Source organism: Sciurus vulgaris (assembly GCF_902686455.1).
Source record: "Sciurus vulgaris genome assembly, chromosome: 8".
Taxonomy (NCBI): domain Eukaryota; kingdom Metazoa; phylum Chordata; class Mammalia; order Rodentia; family Sciuridae; genus Sciurus; species Sciurus vulgaris.
Genome location: NC_136468.1, coordinates 6092846 through 6118352, shown reverse-complemented (window position 1 = coordinate 6118352; position 25507 = coordinate 6092846). Strand labels below are relative to the sequence as shown.

The following is a 25507-nucleotide window of genomic DNA, read 5'->3' as shown; positions in this document are numbered from 1 at the left end:
TGCAGGGAGATGTCTGTGGGAAATTGGAGCTCTTGTCTTTGCAGTGGGATAAAACAGAAGCCCAGGCCCCAGCTAGAGGGAAGGCAGGAAGGGAAATGGGGAGACCACAGAAGGGACTCGCACCTGGACCCCACCTATAACTGAACTGGCTGTCCCCAGTACTGTGACCCCATAATCTCTATCCACACCCTTGAAGGACATGGAAAATAACAACCCCCAGGGAAGAGGGAGAGCAATAAGCCTCAGGGAACTTCCCTTACCTACAACTGTTCCCCTACCCACCCTCCCACCCCTGCCCTAAATGAGCCCACCATCAGCAACCAACAAAATTCCTCCTACCTGGCCCTGCTGCACCCTGTGAAACCCAGACCCTTGTAGCCTGCTGTCATTTTCTCTTTGAACATGCACCCCTCCGTTTCTTAATGAAGCATTGCTGATCCATGGAGGTCTGTCTCCATTTCTTTTTCTTTCTGTATTCTCCCTCATTTGCTTTCATTTGGTACTGACACCTGGGATGGAGTTTGGGGCTCTTTGCCTCCCCATCCTAGGGAATCTCCACTGCTTTTTTGTGTTTCCCTCCCCTTTCTCTCTCTCTCTCTCTCTCTCTCTCTCTCTCTCTCTCTCTCTCTCTCTCTCTCTCTCTCTCTCTCTGCCTTATACTCAAAGATTAGTAACAGTCATGGTAAATGGCCAATGAGACCTGGAAAGTGACTGTTGATCATCCGGCACCTCTGTGGCCCTCTGAGGCCAGGGAAGCCCCCTTTTATGACTAGCATGGCTGGATTCCCAGACCGTTTTCTCTCTCTTTTTTCACCTTATACTCAAAAAAGGAGGCCCTTCACACTCTCCATGTCCACTGTAACTCAATAGTGGCTGGTATATGACCTGACATCGACCCCAGTTCTGGACTAGATTTTACTGCCTTCTGCCATGTGGATGGAGCAAGGCCTTGTATCAGGCCCTTTATTGGTGTTGGGGGCATCCTCCTTCTAACCCTATCTGCTCCAATTCCTTCCTTCTTTTATGTATTCAGACCTCCAGATCAGAGGCCGCTTTCTGCCATTTTGTTCCTGCATGTGACACTGGCCCTCTCATTCTTCAGAGAGGTAAGATCCCTTCCAGTCTCTTGCAGAGGCGCCCTGCCCAAGACCCTTGACTTTTGGCTCATCTGGACCTGGGGGGTCCTCCACCAATGGGATTGCAGGAGGGAATGCCCTCTTATTCTCCAGTGGAACTCTGTCCAGTGATGGGAGACATCAAAGGAGGCTCTGACTCCACCGCCACCCTGCTCAAACCTCTCCAACATGGGGGCTAACCCGTTCATCCCAGAGACTCCCACTTAGGTCGTCTCATTAAAAAAATTTTACACAGATCTGACTGCAATCTAAATTAGACCACCTAATTGATGGCTCAAATTTGGAATTTGGTAGAACACAAGGCAGTATCTCTATTTTTTTTTTTTGCATTTCCTAAGGGCTGCTTTGTGGCATAACACATGGTCTATTTTCAAGAAGGTTCCATGTGCTGCTGAGAAGAAAGTGTATCTGCTTGTTGGTGGATGGAATATTCTATATATGTCTATTAAGTCTAGGTTATTGATTGTGTTATTGAGTTCTATGGTTTCTTTGGTTGGATTTTATTTGGAAGATCTATCTAGTGGTGACAGCGGTGCATTAAAGTCGCCCAGAATTATTGTGTTGTGGTCTATGTGATTCCTGAAATTGAGAAGGATTTGTTTGATGTACAGGGATGCACCATTGTTTGGGGCATAAATATTTACTATTGTTATGTCTTCCTGATTTATGGTTCCCTTAAGCAGTATGAAATGTCCTTCTTTATCCCTTCTGACTAACTTTGGCTTGAAGTCCACTTTATCTGATATAAGGATGGAAACCCCCGCTTTTTTACTGAGTCCATGTGTGTGGTAGGTTTTTTCCCATCCTTTCACCTTTAGTCTGTGGATGTCTTTTTCTATGAGATGAGTCTCTTGCAGGCAGCATATTGTTGGGTCTTTCTTTTTAATCCATTCTGCCAGTCTATGTCTTTTGATGGATGAGTTTAGGCCATTAATGTTCAGGGTTATTATTGAGAAATGATTTGTATTCCCAGTCATTTGGCTTATTTTTGGTTTTTAAGTTGGCTTGGTTTCTCCTTTGAGTGTTTTTTCTCTAAGGTAGTTCCTCCCTTTGCTGACCTACATTGTTGCTTTTCATTTCCTCCTCATGGAATATTTTGTTGAGAACATTCTGTAGTGCAGGCTTTCTATTTGTAAATTGTTTTAACTTTTGTTTATCATGGAAGGATTTTATTTCATCTTCAAATCTGAAGGTTAGTTTTGCTGGGTATAGGATTCTTGGTTGACAACCATGTTCTTTCAGAGCTTGAAATATGTTGGTCCAGGCCCTTCTAGCTTTTAGAGTCTGGGTTGAGAAGTCAGCTGATATCCATATTGGTCTCCCCTATATGTAATCTGATGCTTTTCTCTCATGGCCTTCAAAATCCTATCTTTATTTTGAATGTTAGGCATTTTCATTATAATGTGCCTTGGTGAGGATCTGTTGTGATTCTGTGCATTTGGTGTTCTGTAAGCCTCTTGTATTTGATTTTCCATTTCATTCTTCAGGTTTGGGAAATTTTCTGCTATTATTTCATTGAATAGGTTGTTCATTCCTTTGGTTTGTATCTCTGTGCCTTCCTCAATCCCAATAATTCTTAAATTTGGTCTTTTCATCATGTCCCATAGTTCTTGGAGATTCTGTTCATGATTTCTTACCATCTCCTCTGTTTGGGTGACTTTATTTTCAAGATTAAATATTTTGTCTTCATTGTCTGAGGTTCTGTCTTCCAAGTGGTCTAGTCTGTTGGTGATGCTTTCCATTGAGTTTTTTATTTGGTTTATTGTCTCCTTCATTTCAAGGATTTCCATTTGGTTTTTTTTTGAGAATCTCTATCTCTTTGTTGAAATGATCTTTTGCTTCCTGCAGGTGCTCTTTCAGCTTATTGGTATTATCATTCATTGCCTGCATTTGCTCTCTTATCTCATCCTTTGCTTCGCAAATCATCTTAATCATGTATAATCTGAAGTCCTTTTCTGACATTTCTTCTAATATACTGTCATTGGATTCTATTACTATAGGATCTAGATTTGTTTGGATCATTTTCTTCCCTTGTTTTTTCATGTTGTTCATGTATCTTCCCCTCTAGCAGTGCAGATCTGGGGTATTGCAGATTTCCCCCTATAGGCTTATAGTGGCCCTATAGGTTTTCAAAACCCTTTAAGGGGAGATCAATATTAGCAGTGCCCAATTCAGACACTATGCAGTCCTAGACCAAATAGCCCCTATGGGGACAATAACAAAAATGTCATAATAAACAAAATGAGTTCAAATATTATCTTCGGTAAAACAAACAGGTTTGCAATAAGGTCTGCAGTTTCTGATGGCGGACAAAGAGGATGCAGAGGGATGTAGGATGTGGCTGTTAATGGGATAAGAAAAGAATATACAGAAGTTCTAGAAAATAGAAAGGGTGAGAGTGTAATCAAAAGAAATTGGATGTTAGCATGCAAAAAAGGAGAAAGAGACTCTGAGGGAACAGGTAAACAAAAGGAAAAGAAAGCAAGAAAAGTAAAGAAATAAAAACTTAAATTTTTTTTAAAAAGGAGAAAAAAGAAAATCTACTATATAACAGTCATATACTAATGAAACCTCCCAGTGTTCAGTAGCCTGATGCATGAAAGGTACCTGACAATGAGCTTCAAGCCTTCAGCAGGTGTCTCAGGATGGGATTTGCCCCACCCAAAGATCGGAACTATGGCTTCCATGATTATCCAAGATGGCCGCTCTGGCTTCGAAATGTGTTGGCAAATGGGGAGCTGCAGCTCAGGGGTGGACGTGGTCAGTGGAGGTCCTGGAGACAGGATGCAGTTGGTCTGGCAGGGGTCCTGGAGATCTGGTGTGTTTGGTGTGGTTGTGGGATCCTAGAGGTTGGGTGCAATCAGTCAGTCTGGGGTCCCGGTGATAGGGCGCAGTCAGTTGGTCTGGGGGTCCTGGCAGCAGGGAGCAGTCAGTCAATGTGAGGGCCCCATAGGCAGGGAGTGATCGGTTGGGCTGAGGGATCCTGGAGACGGGGCTCAGTCAGTCTGGCCAGGGATCCTACAGGGCCTGGCTGTTCAAATTTGGAATTTGGAAACTTTGACCCAAAATTCTTCAAGACTTAGACAATTTCCTCCAATGAAATGGCAAATGACCTGAGGTCCCTTACCGCCAAGCTTTCTTTTACCTCCACTCAAGCCCTCATTATGCCAAGCTTGCTCTGCACTACAGTTAGTTCTTGCTGACTTCCCACTCCATAAGCCCCCTAGATCAAGTCCTGACCCCCAGCCCTCTTCCTCACTTTCTGCCCCCAAAATACCAGATGAACCCCCATATTACAAGCCCCAGCGGCCTTCTGCCCCTTCATCTCAGCCTCTCCCAAGCTTCAAATCCCCATTTCCCATCCCTCATACCTTCACCTCCTGTCACCCAGTCTAAAACTTGTTTTCCAAAGCACATGTTTCCCCTTTGGGTGGTGGCTGGGGCTGAAGGGCCCATCTGAGTCCATGTTCCATTTTCTGTGACAGATATGTTCCAAATGAGGACAGATTAGGCTCATTTCCTGAAAATTCTATTAAGTTTAGGAAGGAGTTCATACATCTGACTCAGGCCTGTCCCTTACTTGGGAAGCATAATACAGAATCATGGCCCTGTGAGTATGAGGGCCCAAAAGAACAAAGGGAACATGTAAGAAATATTAAGGGAAAAACTAGACGGCAGTTGTCCTCCCTTAAATTAAAATACTTTTCAAGAAGTTTAGTGTCTCCCATTCTGAGTGAGGCCCCAGCCAGATGTCATGGAAGGAAAGGTAGAAACTGCAGACCCCTAGAAGCTCTGAGAATGGGGAGATGGCTCCTAGCCAAAGAGACAGTTTTCTCAGCACAAGTGCCCATGTTCTGTTCTCTTTCATTTGCCCTCAAAAGTAATAGTAGGAGATGATTTAATCACAGTTGAGATAAAGGAGATGCCTAATAATTTTCTGCATCCAACCTGGCCTGATTATCAACTGGGGAATAAAACTGGTCTCCAGAGGAAACATAAATTACAGGACCCACCTCAGGAGACTGATTTTATAAAGGAAAAATGGTTAAAATGCCCTGTGAATGAGGTTTTGCCTCTCAAGCTCAGAACAGCATCTTCCCTCACTTAGCTTCTGCCAGAGCTTTATCTCGCCAAGGTTTCATTGATGTGTAAATTGTGGAGGCCTGCAGGGCTTGCAGAGAACTGATTTGGGACTGAAGAAAAAAAGTATGTCACTTTTAAATACAAGCCACTTGTGGCTGCTATTTTACCACCCTGCTTTCTTAACAAATTTCACTATAGCGCAGGGATGGAAAATGAATGATCAAGTCTTTATCTAAGGATTTCAGGGTTCTCTCATTCTTTCACTCTAATCTGAGTCAAAAAGTAAACTCTGATCTGATAAAGATGCTCTATACGCTCGTTTACTAGAGTAATTAATGTCTTCATGTCATTTTTTTTAGAATTTTTACTTTTTAATAACTCTTGTTTTTTAGTATGTATTTTTGAGCTCATGGTTTTATGGTGAATTCACATTTGATCCTGTGTGCCTAAATTAAAATATTTTCCTGATCAGTCTTATTTCATCTAACTATAGAGGTTTTTATATTCTGTCTTTGTTTAGAGGCTGATTTTCAAGGGTTAGCTCTCAAACACATTGGGAAAATTTCCTCTTACAACAAAAAATACAAGATCTTTGTTTCCTGTTTGTGTATGTGTGCACACCTGTGTACTGTATTGCTGTGTCTACATATGTGCTTGTGTCTAGATATCATGTACATGGTATCAAAATTGGCATATAAATAAATGAGCACTCATAAATTGAAATTTAATAAGAAATGGTTTCAAATATCTTTTAATTCATGTGACTTAAAAAGAGGGTTCAATTTAAAAACAAATGAGGGACTGGGGAGAAAGCTCAGTCAGTAGAGTGCTTGCCTTCCAAGCACAAGGTCCTGGGTTTGATCCCCAGCACCACAAAAATAAATAAATAAGTAAATAAAATAAATAAAAACAAATGGGAGTAAAGATGCCTTTAAAATTAGGAACTTACAAGTTTTTCTAGGTGGTCAGACAATTTAGAGAGTGTTGGTTTTTATTAAATGAATAGAATATAATATCCACTGCTTCAGGATTTTTCTTCAACAAGAAAGAGATGGCTAATACTGTTAACCACATTTGCTGATATCTTGTTTTTTACAGTTAATAATGAGTAAATTAGATTAAAATAAATGGAATTAGTCATAAATGTGTTTGTTAGAAACATCTGATTAATTTGCAAAGTTAAAGTACTAAAATATCAACTGCTAAATATAAAATCAAGTACTCTTAAATTCCATAAGGTAATATATTTAAGCATTAAATATGTTTTCATAGATTGGTATATGGAAAATGTTTAAGATTGCTTTGTATCTGTCTTCACCAACAAGATTACTGAAAGTTAAGATTCTATCAAGTGTAATTTATATACAAAGAGTATAAGAGGTTTCAATTAAAGTTTCATGAAAACATAAGTGTTTCATCTTATTAAAGTGGAGCAATTTGTCTAAATTCAGAAATTTCATAAGGGTTGTTTCAGAATGTGAATTAAGAAAAAGTGTCAATAGTTAGGAAAGAGATATAAGAAGGTTTTAGGTATGGAAATATATTTAAATATGGAAAGTGGAAGAAAAAATTTGGGGGATGAGAAAGTTTTGTGTGGTAAATTAAAAGTTGTAGAATGTCTATGTAAGTTGCATAAGGTTTGTGGAGGGAAAATGTCAAAAAGTTAATGTGTAACAAAGTTGATTGTAAACACGTAGCACAATCAGATAAAGTTATTCAAGGTTATTCCCTAGGTCAAATATTAATATACTGATATAAACCAAAGTTTAATCCTCTATGGGTTGAAGTAACAAATATTTCTGAAAACATTAACCTGCTCTTATCTATCAAGACAATCTCTTGTGTCTGTTAAGTTTTATTCTTTAGAAAAACTAGTCTTGGGGAGTGGGGTTGTGGCTCAGTGGTAGAGCACTTGCCTAGCAGGTGTGAGGCACTGGGTTTGATTCACAGCACCATGTATAAATAAATGAATAAAATAAAGGTCTATCAACATCTAAAAAATATTTTAAAAAAGAAAAACTAGTCTTGAAGGAATTAGGGTTTGCACAACTCTGGTTAGACAACAACTGTTATTTTAGAGTATTACACAATATTACAGAGTCTAAATTTTTCTTAAAAACTAAACTTGGGGGGCTAAGGAGATAGCTCAGTCAGTAGAGTGCTTGCCTTGTAAGCACTAGGCCTGGGTTTAATACCCAGCACTGCAAAAAAAAAACAAACCAAAAAAAAAAAAAAAAAAAAAAACTAAACTTGGTTAATGCAAGAACATCAGTGTAATCATGGGACTGTTACTGGCTTCTTTGTCATATCTTCCAAGTATATAAGTCTTTAAAGTATACAGTTTAAAAGAGCAGTTTTACCAAGGTGGTATTCTTCAAACTAAAGTTGAAAGTAAATGTTTGGGATTATAAGATTATGTTTCTTGGTTCATAGCTATTATACAAACTCAATATGTTTTTACTCTAGTTAATTTCATTTAATATTGTCCTTGTAAACTTTAACTGTTGTCTATTAGTGCCTTACAGAAGTATAACTTCTAATTTAACAGCCTAAGTTAATTTGAGATAATAGGTCATCACCTACAGGATGATGTAAGGCTGACTTCCAGTACTAATATTGATTACAATTAAATACAGGTAAATAACCATAAAGTTATAGGCATTAAAGTTAAAACTCAGTACTTTTAAGTCTGGTGAAACTGGCTTGCTGGATGTTTAAGACCAAAACCTGGAGACTACAGTTAAGAAAGTAAAAGGGCCAAGAAATAAAATAGCCAGTATTTGGCTCTTGCCCTCTGAGGTCAGCTTAAATTCAGGGAACAAGGGAACTTCTCTAAGGGCTTTGCAACTCTGGGCCACATGACCTCCCAATCAGTGGGATCACTGAGACCCTGAAAAACAGAAAGGCAACCAGTGCACATGCTGCAAAGAGGAGGATCCTTGGAGAGGGAAACATCCCTGATGCTTCCAAGGGAAGCCACATGGTCAAGGAGACCCTGACCCATCCTGGCAGGTGGCACTAAAGAAGCTAAGAGGCTACAAGCACAAGGCCCTGAGTTCGATCCCCAGTACCACACACACACAAAAAAAAAAAAAAAAAAAAAAAAAAGAAGAAGAAGAAGCAGCTGAAGCTAAGAGACTGCTCTCAAGTTCCCAAGGGTGACCCCTGAGGAAACTCACCTGACTCTTAACAACAGATAGGAAGAAGGTCAATTTGACCAGCCTGGTCTTAAACACCTAGCAAAACCAGATATAACCAAAATACAGCCATAGTGGGCATTTAAAAGAAAAGACAATAGTTCTTTTAATGAAACCTAAGATGTACACTGTGTCAGCCCCACAGCCCTAGTGTCCCTCAAATTCTGAGGTATTTTTCCTTTGCAAGGCTCATATTTACCCTACCCACCAAAAATCAGCCCAACCTCTGTACTTTGGCCTTCCCTACTCCTCAAATTGATGTTTTACCTGACAACCAAAGTTTGCCTATCCCAATAATGGCACACACCAGACACAAGAGAGCCCCTCAGTTCATTCCCTTACTCATAGGACCAGGGATGTCCACCGGGGTTGGCACAGGAGCAGCAGGATCTCCTTACTGCTGAACAAGGTGGACTCTGCCTCTTCTTTGGGGAAGAATGTTGCTCCTAAGTTAATCAATCAGGACTGGTAAGGGATAAGGTTAAACAACTACAGGACTGATAGGAGCAACAGAGAAGAGAACTAGCTGATTCCTGGTGGTCCTCACTGAGGGCTCTAAAACCCCTTCTGTCCCCCTTGATATCCATCTTTCTCATAATAACCTTTCTTCCCTGTATTCTTAACTTTATTCAGAAACAGCATCTTGACAGGGTGACCAGTTTAGGCCAGACTGCCTCCCAAGAACACAAAAAAGCTCTTCTCTTCCCACACCCAAAACTTGACCATCCTGAGACTGACAAGGAGGAAATCACCCATGATGATGCCAATGTTCTCTCCCTCTCAAGCCACAAATGCCAGGAGCTTGTGGGAACCCAGGACATTCCTCACTTCCGTATTCTCTTCCAGATCTCTGATAGAGGATCGCCTACCCCACCCCCTCTCAGTAGTAAGTAGCCAGATATGATAATGTTGCCCCAACTCATTATACCACTTTCAATGTCAGGAATGAAGGATATGGAAAATCAGCCCCAGGGAACTTCCCTTATCCACAGCTGTTCACCTTCCTGCCCTCCTGCCCTGTGCAGGGAGATGTCTATGGGAAATTGGAGCTCTTGTCTTTGCAGTGGGATAAAACAGAAGCCCAGGCCCCAGCTAGAGGGAAGGCAGGAAGGGAAATGGGGAGACCACAGAAGGGACTCACACCTGGACCCCACCTATAGCTGAACTGGCTGTCCCCAGTACTGTGACCCCATGATCTCTATCCACACCCTTGAAGGACATGGAAAATAACAACCCCCAGGGAAGAGGGAGAGCAATAGGCCTCAGGGAACTTCCCTTACCTACAACTGTTCCCCTACCCACCCTCCCACCCCTGCCCTAAATGAGCCCACCATCAGCAACCAACAAAATTCCTCCTACCTGGCCCTGCTGCACCCTGTGAAACCCAGACTCTTGTAGCCTGCCGCCATTTTCTCCTTGAACGTGCACCCCTCCGTTTCTTAATGAAGCATTGCTGATCCATGGAGGTCTGTCTCCATTTCTTTCTCTTTCTGTATTCTCCCTCATTTGCTTTCAGCACCACCTCCCCAAATACATATAATTTTTGGTCCAGGGGCACTTAACAACTGAGTCACATCCCCAGCCCTTTTTGTATTTTATTTAGAGACAGGATCTCTCTGAGTTGCTTAGGGCCTTGCTAAGTTGCTGAGACTGGCTTTGAACTCATGATCCTCCTGCCTCGGTTTCCTGAGCTGCTAGGATTACAGGCATGCCCCACCTTGCCCAGCTTATAGGCAATAATTTTGTCTTGCTATTAGTTACCTAACATTGGTTACATGGGTGTGAAAGAGCACCTGGCTGGAACCAGGAGCTGATTGGCAGCAGGTGCAATGGCATGTGTTGGACAGGGCATGGCTTTCCACTGAAGTGCAAAGTCTTCCTGCAGAGAGAAGTTTAAGTAAACTTTCCTTGAGCAGTGGCATCAGTCCTGGACTGACCTCTGGATGCCTTTTAAAGGAAAAAATGTGCCTGTTTTCTAAAGTGATGGTTTCTGCTAAACAAACCTGGCTATCATCTTAACTGGTTGAGCCTAGTCTAAGATGATTTGGTTATGTGGGTACAGCTGGATGTTGAATAAAATGTATAGGAAGCCATTCACATGGACTGAGCTCTAGACCCCAAGGGACCAATTTGAAATGGAATCATTCAGGATGGAGTTCCAGGCCACAAAACTGACACTAAATTTTTCATGTGACTTTCTGAGAAATCTGAAGGCCAACCTAAATAGACCAGTTTGGGCTAACATGATCAGGAAGTCCCCTGTATTTTAACCCTAGAAGGAGAGCCACTTTGAAAGACTGAATCTGCTGTTTCTGCTGTCTTCAGCCCTTTCCTGGCTCAACCCTCAAGGGTGCCTTTTATCAGATTTTTAGAGGAGATGCCACTTCAATTCGTGAATAAAAGCCAACTAGACCTTTAAACTAGTATCACTGTAATTTTGTCTTTTGAAGAGGGGATATTAAATAATTGTACAAGGTAGAAGGAAGACAAAGAGTCTTTTCTTGTAATGGTTTCTCTACATTTCTGAGTAGCAAAAATAACTGACTTTACTTTTACCTTTTGGTTCACACGTTAGTTCATCAATAAACTGGATGTTCCCCCTAGAGTGTGATGGAGTAGCTTGCAGCAGACCAAGCTTCTCACTAGCAACTAGAAGAGCCAGAGCATCTGGAGGCAGTGGAGAGCTGCTGAGGCCAGCGGAGAGCACTGGGAGCCTGTATTCCAGATAGCAGAGAAGCTGAGGGGCGGGCTGATGGCTCAGCTGGGGGCATTCACAAAGTCTGGAGAGGGGCATGAGGCTGAGAATCCAGATTCTGAGCCCACAGAGCCACTGCTAGGAACAGAAAACCAGCAGGGCTTCTGGCAGTGACCATGGGGGAATTCCAAGGACAGTTTGCTGAATTCTGGGATTGTATGGGACAAGCAACTGAAACCTAAATGCAAAGCCTGTGAGAAGCTGAGGAAGGTTCTGGTGGATTCAGGTGACTGAGATCAGGTTTGAGGTGTGCTGGAATGCTGCAGAGAGGGCTCTGCAGAGCGTCAGCAGGCTCCCAGTTAGAAACTGAAGCCTTCAACTCAGCCTTGACTCACAGGCTCCCTGACTGGATTAAGGGCACTGGAAAGGGGGAACACTCCCAGGATGGTCATAACATCTGAACCTCAAAATTTTAGAAGCTGCATTTGACATCTCAGAAAAATTACTAGGTGCATGAGAAATAAAGCAAAACAAAAAGACAAACCCACAGATGAGCCAGATATTGAAATTACCTGACTTTAAAATAACTGTGATTGACGTTCAAGAAAGCAGAGGAAAATATGGAGAATTTTACTGCAGTATCAAATGTATAAAAATACATTCAATGGAAACTGCAGAACTGAAAAGTATGATGAATGAAGTTATGGACTCTGTGGATCAGATACAACTAAAGACAGGATTAGTGAACTGCACACAAATCAACAGAAAACGTGAAGCGCAGAGAGAAAGAATGGAAAAGGCACAAACAAGCACTAAAGAGACATGGGATGTGGTGTGGTGAAAAGATCTGCTACACTTGTATAACTGATTTCCCAGAGCAAGAGAGTGGGGCTGAAACAATATCTGAAGAGATCATGTCCAAGAGCACAAGTTCCTCACAACTGATGAGAGTCGTTGATTCACAGATTCAACAGGTCTGTGACTCCTAAGCAGAGTGAATACAAAGTCAGTCATACCAGCCCATCAGAGTAGGACCTCTGAAGACGAAGGACAAAGGCAAACTCTTAAAAGGATCCAGAATGAAAGACAGCCCTTGCCTGCTAAGATGGGCGCAGACCCCAGAAACAGTGGAACTGGAAGACAGTGGGGCCAGCACCTTCCATGTGCCGAAAGAGAACACACAGATGTCACTAACATTCCCCCCAAGTTTTAGGCTTTGAATAAAACAGTTTCCTTCCAGTAACTTCTATCTCCCCAATTTTCAGTAGAGCAATGAGCAGCACTGACATTGGGTCCCAGTAGCTCTGGGTCTTTAATGAAGCTTAGGCAATAAGCTTCTTTTGGAAGGCAGGGATAGTAGAGACGTCTGATTTTGTCTTTGAAGTGTCATGAATAATAATATAACAATAATATAATGTGGTTTATACTTGTTTTCTGCACTTAAATTTAAAAAGAAAAAGAGTTAATCATTCTAACATTCCATAAAGGTTTTTTGAAGGGTGAGTCTAGCAATGATTATTTACTTTCTTGCTTCTATGGTCTGCTTAGTTTCCATTCACCCTTTCTTAAAATCACAAGACTAATGTTATATGTCAATTTCTTTTTAATGTTAAAGTGTTAATAAAACAATGATCTTAATAATATTAACAGCATGGCTTTCTTTGTCCTGCCATCTCTGTCCTGATTTCCATGTCCTTCCAGAGCAAAAGCATGACCTACCCAGCCATCGAGACAGAGGCACTGAGGTACCTGGGTCAGAAATCTGGACCAGAACATGTCAGAGATTCTTATCAGGACACATGCTTCCAGAAGGCTTCTACCTGAGTCCCAGGTGAACAGGCTGGTCCCTTTCTTACACTCACTGAGATCTTCCTTGAGATGCAGCCTGCTAGCCCATGTTTCTTGGGATCAAAGTAGTCCTCTTATCCAATCTTTTCATAACTTCTTCAGCTTCTGCCATCTTCTAGAATACTAAAGTCATGGACTCTCCATCAGGTAGGAACAAATCCTCCTCCATTTGCTTGGTCTCTGTGTTTTCCATGTTCCTCTTGGCCAGCAAAAATGCTGAATAACGTGACTGTGATTCCAAATGGGGCATTAAAGGAAAATATCACTCAGGACACTTGTTATAGATAGCACAGGAGACCTTATGCAGGGGGGCCAAGGCAAAGGGCATAGGGGCCACTGCAGCCAGGGAGACTGGATTCCTCTCTCACTCAAACTAGGACAAGTTGGGACTTAAAATCATGGAGAAGGTAGATGAAAAATTAATAAGAGGAAACATCAAGGAAAGGGGTCCTGGCTAAACCGACTTAGCAAGATTCTTGTTCAAACTGAATTCTACAAGGATAGAGGAGGCCCAATATCAGACGTAGTCAGGAAGAACTCAGGTGGCCCACTGAAGTTTTGATCCAAGGAGCCTTTGTTAGGGATTACCAGTAAAAGTGAAAGTCCACCCAGTTGAAAGTGTGAGTCATCATTCAAATTCCCTGGAAATTACCATTTAAAACCACTCCCTGGAAATTACCATTTATAAATAGGAAAGTCAAGAATGAACTTGTTTCCTTTTTAAATCCACTTCATCTATAAAAAATTAATTCAGCCAGGTGCAGTGGCTCTCGCCTATAATCCCAGTGACTCAGGAGGCTAGGGCAGGAGGATCACAAGTTCAAGGCTAGCTTTGGCAATGTATTGAGGCCCTGAGCAAATTTAGCAAGACCCTGTCTCAAAATAAAAAAAAAAAAAAATGAGTTGGGGCTGTACCTCAGTGGTAAAGTGCCCATGGGTTTAATCCCCAGTAACACAAAGTATATCTAATAATAATAATAATAAATAATTCATACACAACTTAACCCAGCGCACGTACAACTGTAAAAGATGAACTGCCAAAGCTACCTGTTACTTTGTGGTTTTTTTTAGCCAGAATTGATAATAATCAGCATTAAGTCTCACTGCCAGGCAGAGGGTGTTCAAGAGGTTGCCAGTTTTAGACAAGTAGAAGTGAAATGAGATATTCCTTGATTCTTTATCACCACAAAACCCATAGCAACAAAAACACAAATGCAAATCACTTCTTCCTCTCAAGAAACTGAAGTTAAAGCCAATAAATATCAATGTTCAAAGGAGACAGGTTATAAAAATAAAAGTTGGATACTGGGTCAAAGACAAGGTACAGGGGCATTCTGCCATGCTGACCTCCTATGAGTTGAACAAATCTACCCTTCCAGATGGACTTGCCACCAAACATATAAGTGACAAAAGAAAAAACAGACACTTTGGACTTCATCAGCATTAAAAACTTTTGTGCTTCTAGATACTTGTAAGAAGGTGAGAACAGAATCTACTCCATCCTGAAAACATGTGCAAATCATGAATATCTCGACTGGGATCCGGAATGCATAAAAAACTCTTAAGCTCCATAATAATTTTTAAAAGCCTAGGTTTTTTTTTTTTTTTTTTTTTTTTTTTTTTAAGATGGACAAAGAATCAAAATAGACATTTCTCCAAAGATGGTAATGGCTAACAGGCATAGGGAAAGGTGCTCAACATCATTAGTGAGTAAAGCAATGCAAGTGAAGCCACAGCAAGACAGTGATTCGAACTTGTTAGGATGGCTAGAATAAAAGAAGAAAGATGCTGGTGGAAATGTGAAGAAATTGGAATGCATGTGCTTTGCCGGTGAGAACACAAAACGGTGCAGCTGCCACAGAAAACATCTCGGCAGTTCTCCCAAAGATTAAACATAGAGCTACCATATGAACCACCAATTCCATTCTCAGCCACATACCCAAGAAAATATGTTCACGCACGACTTGTCCACTAATCTTCACAGAAACATTATTCACAATAATATCCAAAAAAGTGGACATGAACTGATACATGGATAAACAAAATGCAGCACAGGTGTATAATAGAATATTATTTGGCAATAAAAAGGAATAAAGTACTAACATACACTACATTGTAGATTAACCTTGAAAACATTATGCTCAGTGAAAGAAGCTAGTTGCAAAAGACCACATATATGATCCTCCTCCTCCTCCCCTCCTCCTCCTCCTCCTCAGGGGTGTACTACCACTGAGTTATGTCCCTGGTCCTTTCAGTTTTTAAGGTGGTCTCACTAAGTTGTTGAGGCTGGCCTCGAACTTGTGTTCCTCCTGCCCCAGCCTCCTGCGTAGCTGGGATTACAGGCATGGGCCACTGTACCTCATCTATATGATTCCATTTCTGTGAAATGTCTGAATTAGGCAAACCCATAGAAACAGAAACTGGGTTAGTGGTTGCCACAGGATGGGAAGAAGGAAAGATGAGTCATGTAGGGGAAGTGTGCCTAGGATTGAGATTTTGTTGGGGAAGTGCAAAGTGACTGAAAATGGGTACAGGGTTTTTGGGGGGTGATGAAATGCTTTGAAGTTATTTTCAGTGATCGATGCACAATTGTTTGGATACACTAAAAACCACTGAATTATACAACTCAAACTAATAAGTTACAAGGCATATGAATTATATCTTAATGAACCCATTTTAAAAGTGAAAATATATACCATTGTAACTATAGAGAAAAATCTTTAAATCATATACTGAAGATATATATATATATACCTATGGAAAGATGTGGATTTTGTAGTATCTTCAGGAAAAGGATCAAGTTTTACTTCACAGAGTAACTTTGTTACTTATGTAGTTACAAAGTAACAAATTGATCTAGACCTTTTGTGTGTGGGGGGGGAGGGGGGTGCTGGGGATTGAACCCAGGGCCTGGTGCTATATCCCCAGTCCAACATTGTTTTATAGTAGTAAAAATATTCACAGATACTGTTTTCTTGGGATAACTATTTTAGTCCAATGAATAAGACCTGACAGCAGCTTACTTTGACAACAAATGCTGTATCCGCTTTCGCTGCAAAGCACACTATTTCTGAACCCATGGCTTTAAAAGATGACCATTTTATTTACCTCATGATTCACAGGAGGTGAATCAGGTGGTCCCTTCTGGGCTCTCTCAATATGTCTATGGCCAGCTGGCAGCTGGATGACCTGGCCTAGCTATCCTGGCATGTCTGGAAGTTGGTAGCTCTTAGCGGGGTTCCTTGGTTTTCCTCCCCGTGGCTAGCTCAGACTCTTTCACAAGGTGGTCTGCAGCTGGAGAGGGCCAGCTCTGAGGCCCCTAATCTTGGTTTCTGTCGCACTTACTAATGCTGCATTGACCAATGCAAATCAGGAGGCCAATCCAAATTCAAGAGATAGACAAAGAGACACCATTTCTTGATAGTGTCCATCACAAATTTAGTGAACACTGGAAATTCTCTGGGTAATGAGTAACATTTTATACTCTTCTTGAGTTTGTACAATATTTGGGAACAGTATTGGTGCTGCTAGAAGGATCACCTCATAATTTCTTCTACAAAGCCTCCCCAGATCAGTAAACAGGCTTAGCAATCTACAGGTAATAACCCAAACTCCACAGAACAACCCTCCTTCTTAACAGGGGACTTGGAAAGCAGCAGCCGGGCTCCTTCTCCAGTGCTTGCGGCTCACCATTATCGTTACCTGCAGCACCGATGGAGCTAACTCTCCTTCGTCCTCCCTGGGACTCGGTTTCCGTTGCGGAGTTCTCCACAGTGTCTGCTTTCCCTTTCCCTACTCTCCCTCACTTCATGCCTCCTTATCACACTGGGCATCTCTCTTCACTCCACTGTGCATGTGACTTGGTAGACTCCTTCTCTTGGAACTGGCCCTCACCAACTGAGCCACCGATATCCTGAATCCTACAACCATGCTCTTCTAAATCTCATAAAAATAAGAGTGGTCAATTAGCTTAAGTGAAGCTATCCTAATAAAAAGGCAGCATTTATTGCATGCTCTGCATGCCGTCTCCCTGAATGCCCACAACATCTCACAAAAGTAGGGTTATTATTATTCCCCTGGAGGTAGCATTAAGCAACTTGCCCAATCCTCCCCAGGTACTGGTGGGAGCCAGCTGCCAGCCAGCTGGACTTACGACATCAAGCTCCCCCATGACAGTGCTAGAGCCAGTCCAAGGAAGGGCTTTGGGAGTTGGAAAGGATGGGGCCAACCCCTCATCCCAGCAAACTTCCCGGGGTCTGAGAGGTACTTTCTATCGTGTTCTCCATCAGCCTCTCAAAGTCCTTAGAGTACCAACTATCTCTCAGCTCTGCCCAGAAGCTGTGCGAACCAACTGGGTGTTGCCCTCGTTCTCAGAGCATTTCGCAAATTGTCATTTTTCTTTTGTGGATACTTATTTCCTCCCCTAGACATAAGGACACAGTTCAGCTCATAGGTTTATTTGCATTTACCATCGCCTTGGAAGTGGGCGATGTCCACAGGTACTGCGGGCTAGGTACTGCGGGCTATGGTAGGCCAGCAGCGCGAGAGAGGGGCAGGGATCTCAGGAAACAACCTTCGCCGAAGCTGAGGACCCTAAGGGGATTATAGAGGGCGTGGGTTGGATCCCTCAGTTTGGAGGGTCAGGCCTAGTTCAAGGGGCTGGGTACGTGGCAGTCCAGACCCTGGTGCAGCGGAAACTGGTCTTCCTGCAATGTCCTCCATCGCTTTTGGAGAAACAAAACCAGACTGTCTCCTATTAAGTCCACGCGCTAGACCCGGACATCTGACTGCGGACCCTGGATCTGAAGCGCCTACCGCATCCCACCCACTGCCGGGTCCTCACTCTGTCGGGCTCCCAGTATGGCCCCAGAGTGGACCCATTTAACCCCGCCCTGTCCCATAGCTGCCCTACCACGCCCGGGTCCTTATTGCCCCGCCCCCAGACGGCCCGCCCCTCCCCTTCTCTAGCCCCGCCTCCACCCCGCCCCCTCTGCCGCCCTGCGCAGGGTCGGCCTTCGCCCCGCCCGTGCCACCCCCGACGTAGCCCACTGGCCTGCAGTAGCCCCGCCCACAGAGTCTGCCCCGCCCCCTCGGTCCGCAGCATGGTCTGGCCCCGCCCACAGCCTCCTCCCGGGCGCCGCGAGGGCGGTGCGGCGGCGGCGGCGGGGGCGGGGCCGGTCTCACCCGGAATGAAAATAAACGGCGGCCACTGCCGCATCCGGGCACTCGGCAGGTCGCAGCGGGCGCAGCGGCGGCTCAGGTGAGGAGGCGGCGGTCGGGCGAAGGGGCGAAAGGGCGGCGGGACCCCGGCCTCCGCGGCGCAGCCCGGCTGGCGACCCCGCTCCGGCGCGACCCGGCGCGTCCCCAGCCGGACGCGGCGCGGCGGCGGCGGCGGGCGAGGGCCTGCGCGGAGCCGGGCGGGGCGGCGGCGGTTCCGACCCTGGGGCCCGCGCGGCGGCCGGGCCGAGGCATTTAAAAGCGGCGCAGCGCATTCGTGGTCGGGAGACGGAGCCAGACGGCCCGTGCGAGCCCTCCCGGCCCTGCGCGGCGCCGGCCCTCGCCCCTGGCCTCCCGGCCTCCCGGCCTCCCGGCGCGGCCCGCCGCCCCGATCTGTAATACGGGAATATGCCTGCGACTTGTCCCCGAGGGTGAACGCGAGGTGGTGTGTCCCGCGCACGGTCCAAGTTCTGGTAAAGGTGGTCTGGATGAGTTCGTCCCAGCGAGAGTGAAGGGCTGGGCTGACAGTCCAGTTTCGGTTTGAGGCAGTGACACTGGCGGATTTCGTCCCGGCCTGGGTATCGGGGGACATGGCATGCATAAAACTTAGTCCTCCAGCTACAGCCGAAACTTTTTCCCTTTTAACTTGACTTAATGTATGTGTCATCGCTGGTTCTGTTTCGGTAACTGAAGTTCTTTAGTGTCAAGACAGTGGTTTATTTAAAAAAAAAAAAAAGTATGTGGCGTAGAGACCCTGGAGCTACTATCCATCTGCTCCCTGGATTGTGGGACACGGACTAGGTTTGTGGCTCCTTTGGCTCTTTTCGTCAGGTGGTGGCTTGGTTAGGTCTTCTGAGTGCTGTCCAAATAGCTGGTTTCCAGTAAGCAGCCCATGTGATTTCTAATTCAGAATTTCCGAAGATTTATGAGTAGTATGTAAATGGTCTTTTTTTTTTTTTTTTTTTTTTTTGGCACTAGCATTGAACCGGGAGGCACTTAATCACCGAACCATATCCCCAACCCTTTTTAATTTTTAATTTGAGACAGGGTCTCCCTTAGTTGCTTAGGATCTAACCAGATTGCTGAGGCTGGCCTTGGACTTGAGATCCTCTTGCCTCAGCCTCCAGAACGGCTGGGATGACAGGTGTACACCACTGTGCCCAACTGTAAGGTGGTCTTTTAAGTTATTTGCATTTGAAAAACTAAGACTACTAACTCCTGCTGTGCTTTGCTGTGAGAAGTAGTTTGTTAATGCTTGAAAATGTAGAATTCTTTACTGGGTTACTTCAGGTGCACGGGGCACCCTCCCTGATTTTTTTTTTTTTTTTTTTTTTTTTAATATTTGTTAGTGGAATACATTTAAGCCACCACACCGTATTCAAAAATCAGGTGAACTAGGTTTGGGAGAATGAATACCAGCCCTCGATAGAAAAAAATGTTGCTTACTAGGTTATAATTTGTGTGTATATTTTTGCTCCCTAGAATTTTTTTTTTTTTTTTTTTTTTTTGTGGTGCTGGGGATTGAAACCAGGGCCTTGTGCTTGTGAGGCAAGCACTCTACCAACTGAGCTACATCCCCAGCCCTAGAATTTATCTTGATCATCCGGGAGCTGATAACTTTTTACTTTCCTTACTACTTACCTGATCTGGCAGGCCTGGAAGCACTGTAGCATGCCTGCCAGCTCTCACACACCCCTTTGAGTGGCTGTGCTAGTTTGGGGTGCATTGACAGCTCCTTCGTGACATGTGCCTCTTGGGAAGAGAGAAGTAGTTATATTCTTGGGTCAGACAGACAGCAAGGAATTGTGTGACAAAGTGCAGAGACAGTGTAAATAAATTTAGAATATATAAATTCAGATATAAAGAATATTTATTATTGCTAGTTTATGGCTCAAGCTGGCCTTTCTTTATGTTAACTACCAGTATGGTTGGTCTTTTGTTTTATATTAAAACTAACCTAAGTACAACTGAATTTTCAATTCTATATTTAGTTGCCTAAAGAGATTTATTACTTTAGGTATTCTTCTTTATCTTTTCTCATAGATTACAGAATAATGGCAAGGTAAGATATAGAAAAGTATAATAATCTTCACAACGTAATAGCAACTTTGGAATCATATGTTTTGTATTATATATAATTGAACATATATTTTTATATATTTTTTAGAAAAGTCTAGAGCTAGTTAAAAATCTTAGTAATTTAGATTAAATTGAAGAGGGAGGGGTGGAAAGGAGCTCTGCTTACTCTGCAAAACACCTGAGCATATTAGGTATATTATAAAACATTAAAAATATGATGGGATTTTATTGATGTATAGTTTTGCTTTCAAGGATGGCACAGAAGAAATATCTTCAAGCAAAATTGACCCAGTTTTTAAGGGAAGACAGGATTCAGCTTTGGAAACCTCCGTATACAGATGAAAATAAAGAAGTTGGTTTGGCATTAAAGGTATTTTTTCTTTAAAGATGTAAATAATTAGCAGTGTTATAAACCTCCTTGGGAAATAAGATTCTGAAGTCACAAGAACTTGCCAGATAGGACCATATAAACTTTGGGCATCACTGAAAGCAATAGTGATGGGCAGATCACCACTTTTTACTAGGAATTAAAAGCTTGGTTTTTGTTTCCTCAGATAAATACATATTTATATGTGTATGTGTATATATATTGCAGTGGAAGGGAGAGAGAGAAGGGGGAAATGCTGGTGAATCAGCCCAGGACCTTACGCATGCTTGGCAAGCGCTCCACCTTTAAGCTACATCACCAGCCCTTTTACTGGAATTTTATTAATTTAACTTTGTTACCTAATTTCTCAGGGATTGTATTCATTTTCTGTTGCTATAGCAGAGGATCTGATGCAATTTATATAAAGAGAAGGGTTATTTTGGCTCCTGGTTCTGGAGGTTCCAGTCCAGTCCAAGATTGAATGGTTCCATGGCTTTGGGCCTCTGCAAGGGTGACACATCATGATAGGAGCTAGTGGGGGAGCAAAGTGCTCACCTCATGAACCAGGAAGCTAAAGAGGGTGGTCCGGGCTGTCAGGGTCCCATAATCCCTTTCAAGAGCATACCCAAAGACCTAAGGACCTCCCATAGGCCCCACCCATAAGGTTCCATCGCCTGAGGTCATGCCACGCTGGGCATCAGGCCTTTGGAGAACACCGTTCATATTCCAGCCAGGGGAAGCATATCGTATTTTTAGTGCCTTCACTGCGTAACATAAAATTCCTCACTTGGGACCCAATTTTGACCTGCCAGTGCAGAGGACCAGTGCCATTGTCACCACCTTGCATGGTCTGTTTCTCAGTCCTTCTTATGTCATCCTCTGCTATCAAACAATTGCTCCCCTCCCCCAGTTTCTTTATGGCCATCAGTGTTCGTTTTTCCAAGTACTTTTTATTTTTTTATTTTTTTTAGTTGTCAATGGACATTTATTATATTTACTTATATGTGGTGCTGAGAATCCAACACAGAGCCTTACACATGCTAGGCAAGTGCTCTACTACTGAGCCACAACCCCAGCCCTCTAACGGTTTTTTATGACATCATCAGAAATGGTATTATTTTACATGATGTTTCAAGAAACTGAAATTTGCCTGCCTTTCTAAGCAGAGAATCTTTACTCATTTTTGACAGAAATCTCCCATATTGGAACATCCTAGCACAGTCTTCTCTGCTTTCTGAGTCTGGGTATCCTGAACATGAGGTAACATTATCAGGGACCATAGGTTGTTGTGAGGACATTAAATTGTCCTTTGAAGCAACATAGTAGTGCCATCAGAAGGTGACAGAGGGCATCAGGATCTCAGTTCTCTTTTCTCTCTGTCCCTGACAGGCATCACCTTTCCTTCTTTGCAGCTCATGCTCTGAATTTTATAGCTTATGGGCCCAGAAATGGGTGTGACATGATAAGATATTGATCTTTGTCCCTGTCCCTGGTTCCTGGCGAGCTAAGACTCTTACAGCAGTGGGAAGGGTGGTAGGAGTGTCTTTTGTCTTGATGAGACTTGGTGGCTTTCAGATGACTTTAGGATAGGGCTGGCCACCAGGAAGACCATGCCCCTTGATTAGGCCCTTGGAAATTTAAGGCCAACCCTCTAGGTTCTGGGGAGAGGAGAGGGACTGGAGAGCAAGTTTACTTCCAGTGGTCTGTGGTTTAATCAGTCATGCCTGTGTACTCACACTCCATAAAAACCTAGGTGACAGCACAGCTGTTTCTAAAGTGTCGAACTCATCCACGTGCTGGGACCCCAGCCCTGTGGGGCAGAGGCTCCTCTGCTCAGAGCCCCTCTAGACCTTACCTTCATACCCTACCTGAATGTTCATTTCTGTACTTTAGAATGAACCAGAATAGAAGTCCTTTGAATCATTCCAGCAAATTATTAAACCTGGAAGGAGGATGATTGGAACTTTGTAGCTAAGTGGGACAGAAGTGTGGGTAACGGGGAACTGGGTACTCGGCACCTGTGGCCTGAAGTGAGGACCTTTCACATGTTTGGGCCCTCTAGCCTGTGGGGTCTAATGCTGACTCCAAGTAGATAGTGTCAGAACTGAACCGAACCGTAGGTCCCAGAGGTGTCAAGAGGTAAAAAAAAAAAAAAAAAAAAAAAAAAAAAAAAAAAAAATTAACACCCTCACTAGTCATTAGGTTTTCTAGAAAATTATAGAAAGTTATTTTTTTTAAAGTATTTTATTTAAAAGACTTACATGTTTTCTGGTGATAAAAAGTACTGTACTTCTGGGTTAAAAAAAAAACATTTATCAGTTGAGTGTCTCTATCCCAAATGCTTGGGACTAGAAGTGTTTCAGATTTCAGTGTTTCTGATTTGGGGATATTTGCCCAGACTTTACCAGTTGAGCATCCCTAGTCCAAAAATCCTAAATCTGTAATGCTCCGAGATCCAAAAATCTGAAACTTTTTGAGCATAATGTTAGCACTCAGAAAGTTTGGGATTTTGGATTTGGGGATTAAAGGCAGCTTAGCCCATATAATACATCTTCATGTCAGGTAAGTTTTGGGAAGTGTGTCATTAGGGATTTCTATGAGATGTAGAGGGCTGCTGCTAGCTTGGCATGGCAGACTGTTTTACAGTAAGCTGTTTAAAAATATAAGTAAAGGGAGTACATACTAAAATAATGATAAAAAGCACAGTACCCTGAGTAAACCAGTAACAATCACTATTACTATCAAGCAGATTTACTGTACATGATTGTAAGTGCTGTCCTTTTGTATGACTGGCGGTGCAGTAGGTTTGTTTACACTGGCATCACTGCAGACGTGACGGGTTACTCTATGAAGTCACGAGGCAATAGGAATTTTTTACCTCCGTGATATCTTTTGGTGGGGGTACTAGGGATTGAACACAGTGGCGCTTAACCACGAGCCACACCCCTAGCCCCTTTTGGCATTTTATTTATAGGGTCTCACTGAGTTGCTTAGGGTCTTGCTAAGTTGCTGAGTTTTAAACTTGGCGATCCTCCTGCCTCACCTCCAGAGCAACTGGGGTTACGGGTATGTGACAGCTTCACTGTCTCTTAGGGGACCACTGTTGTGCTCAGTCCACCATTGACCATAATGTAGTCATGTGGTACATGAGTGTAACTACATGCAAAAGCATAAATAATACATTTTTAAAAACACATTAAACATCATCAATATTGTTTTTTCCCAGTCTTTTCCTTTGTGACTATGAAAAACTGTATCACGGATAGGTTTTTACTATTTTAAAAATAAAATATTCTGACTTTTTATAACTTTTGTATATACCATGAATATCTTTCTTGTCATAAATATACACTTAAACATCGTCTTTAGTGCTGCATAGTATTGCATCATAAATTTAATGAAAGCATGGACTTTAGGTATTTACTGCTTTAAAAGATGTTTAATAAGATATTAAGCCACTAGTGCAGATATTTGATGGAAGAGAACATAGTGGTTTCTCTCTAAGTAATAACTAGTTCACATTCTTTTTTGAGGTCTCTTAAGTTTTCTTAAATTTTTATTCTGAATTCTAAAGCTCTCCTTGGTAAATAATTTTATTTACCAGTATCATTGATTGAGAACTTTTAATTGAGATGGTTATTCAACTTGTTCTCACGAGTTTGAAAAATCAGAATGTTTTCTCTACTTTTTTCTTCTTTTCCCTCCAGTGGTGTTTAACAATTCACAGTTCCTTAAAATAATTTCTTAAAATATTTTGTTGTTGTACTGCTGCTGTTTTTGCACTACTGGGGATTGAACCCAGGGCTTGACACATGCTAGCCAAGCACTCTGCCCCTGGCTACATCCCTGTCCCAATCTCTTAAAATATTGGGGTCACAGAAGTCATGGCCCACCCTTCTTTTCCCCCTAGAATAGTTCCAGTTACTTTTACTTTTCTATTGAGCCTGTCTTCCTGTCTGTCTGTAGATGTTTTTCCCTGGATCTGCTCTGAGAGCCATGATTGGATTTCAGTGGGGACCTCTGCTCATCGCAACTCACTGCCCTAGAGTCCTCCACCCTCTCCTAGGTTTGGCCTTTTTTGCATTGCTACCATATTGAGCTGTTTTTTCTGATTTTCCTTCTAGGATCTTGCTAAGAAGTACTCTGACAAACTAGAATGTTGTGAAAATGAAGTAGAAAAGATAATAGAAGAAATACGTTGCAAAGCAGTTGAACGAGGAACAGGAAATGAAAATTACAAGACAACCGGGGTTGCCACAATTGAGGTGTTTTTACCTTCAAGATTAAGAAAAGTGAGTAATTTCCCCGAGTGTCCACAGGGACCAATATTTTGTGTTATGATCAAATATATTATTGTTTTTGTAAAGCTATAATCCAAAGTTAAAAATACTTAAGTTACTTTGCATGTTGGTGGTTGATGCTCTGGACTCTTAATGTTCATCTTCCTACAGCAGGCTTGCTGCTCTTGGACCTCCAGAACATCACAGATGTATGTCATGTTCTCATTCTAGCTTAATGGTTAGAAATACTGGGAAGTCAAAGTAGACATCAGGTTTTCTAGAACCCTATGCAGTAGGACATGTTTGAAAGGAATTTATCTTTTTCCTATTCTGGTGGAGGTCAGAGGGCAACCACTGAGTGCTTGAGCCAGGCCAAGGGACCTTGGTGGGGCCACCTCGTCTCAGGGCCACATCCTCAGAAGTTCGAGTGCAAAAATGTCAGTGAGGCAGGGTTCACAGAGATGCCTCTCAGGACCAACCAATGTTAATCATTCTCAGAAGAAATAAAAATGTATATGTAAAAATTTATATGTCAGTGTTAGTAGCAGCACTGTTCATAATAGCCAGAAGGGGGAAATAACCCAAATATCCATCAGTGAATGAAT

The 25507-nt window shown here is 42.7% G+C and overlaps 1 protein-coding gene across 1 annotated transcript in view; it reads left to right on the top strand.

The window, feature by feature from the left end:
• The first annotated feature begins 18076 nt into the window (after positions 1 to 18076).
• The window catches only part of NUB1 (negative regulator of ubiquitin like proteins 1), a 28175-nt gene continuing 20744 nt past the window's right edge, over positions 18077 to 25507 (top strand). Inside the window, 3 exon segments of the mRNA XM_079151618.1 lie at positions 18077 to 18219; positions 20508 to 20625; positions 24747 to 24914. Of these exon segments, the coding sequence (XP_079007744.1) occupies positions 18149 to 18219; positions 20508 to 20625; positions 24747 to 24914 (357 nt within the window). The 5' untranslated portion in view covers positions 18077 to 18148.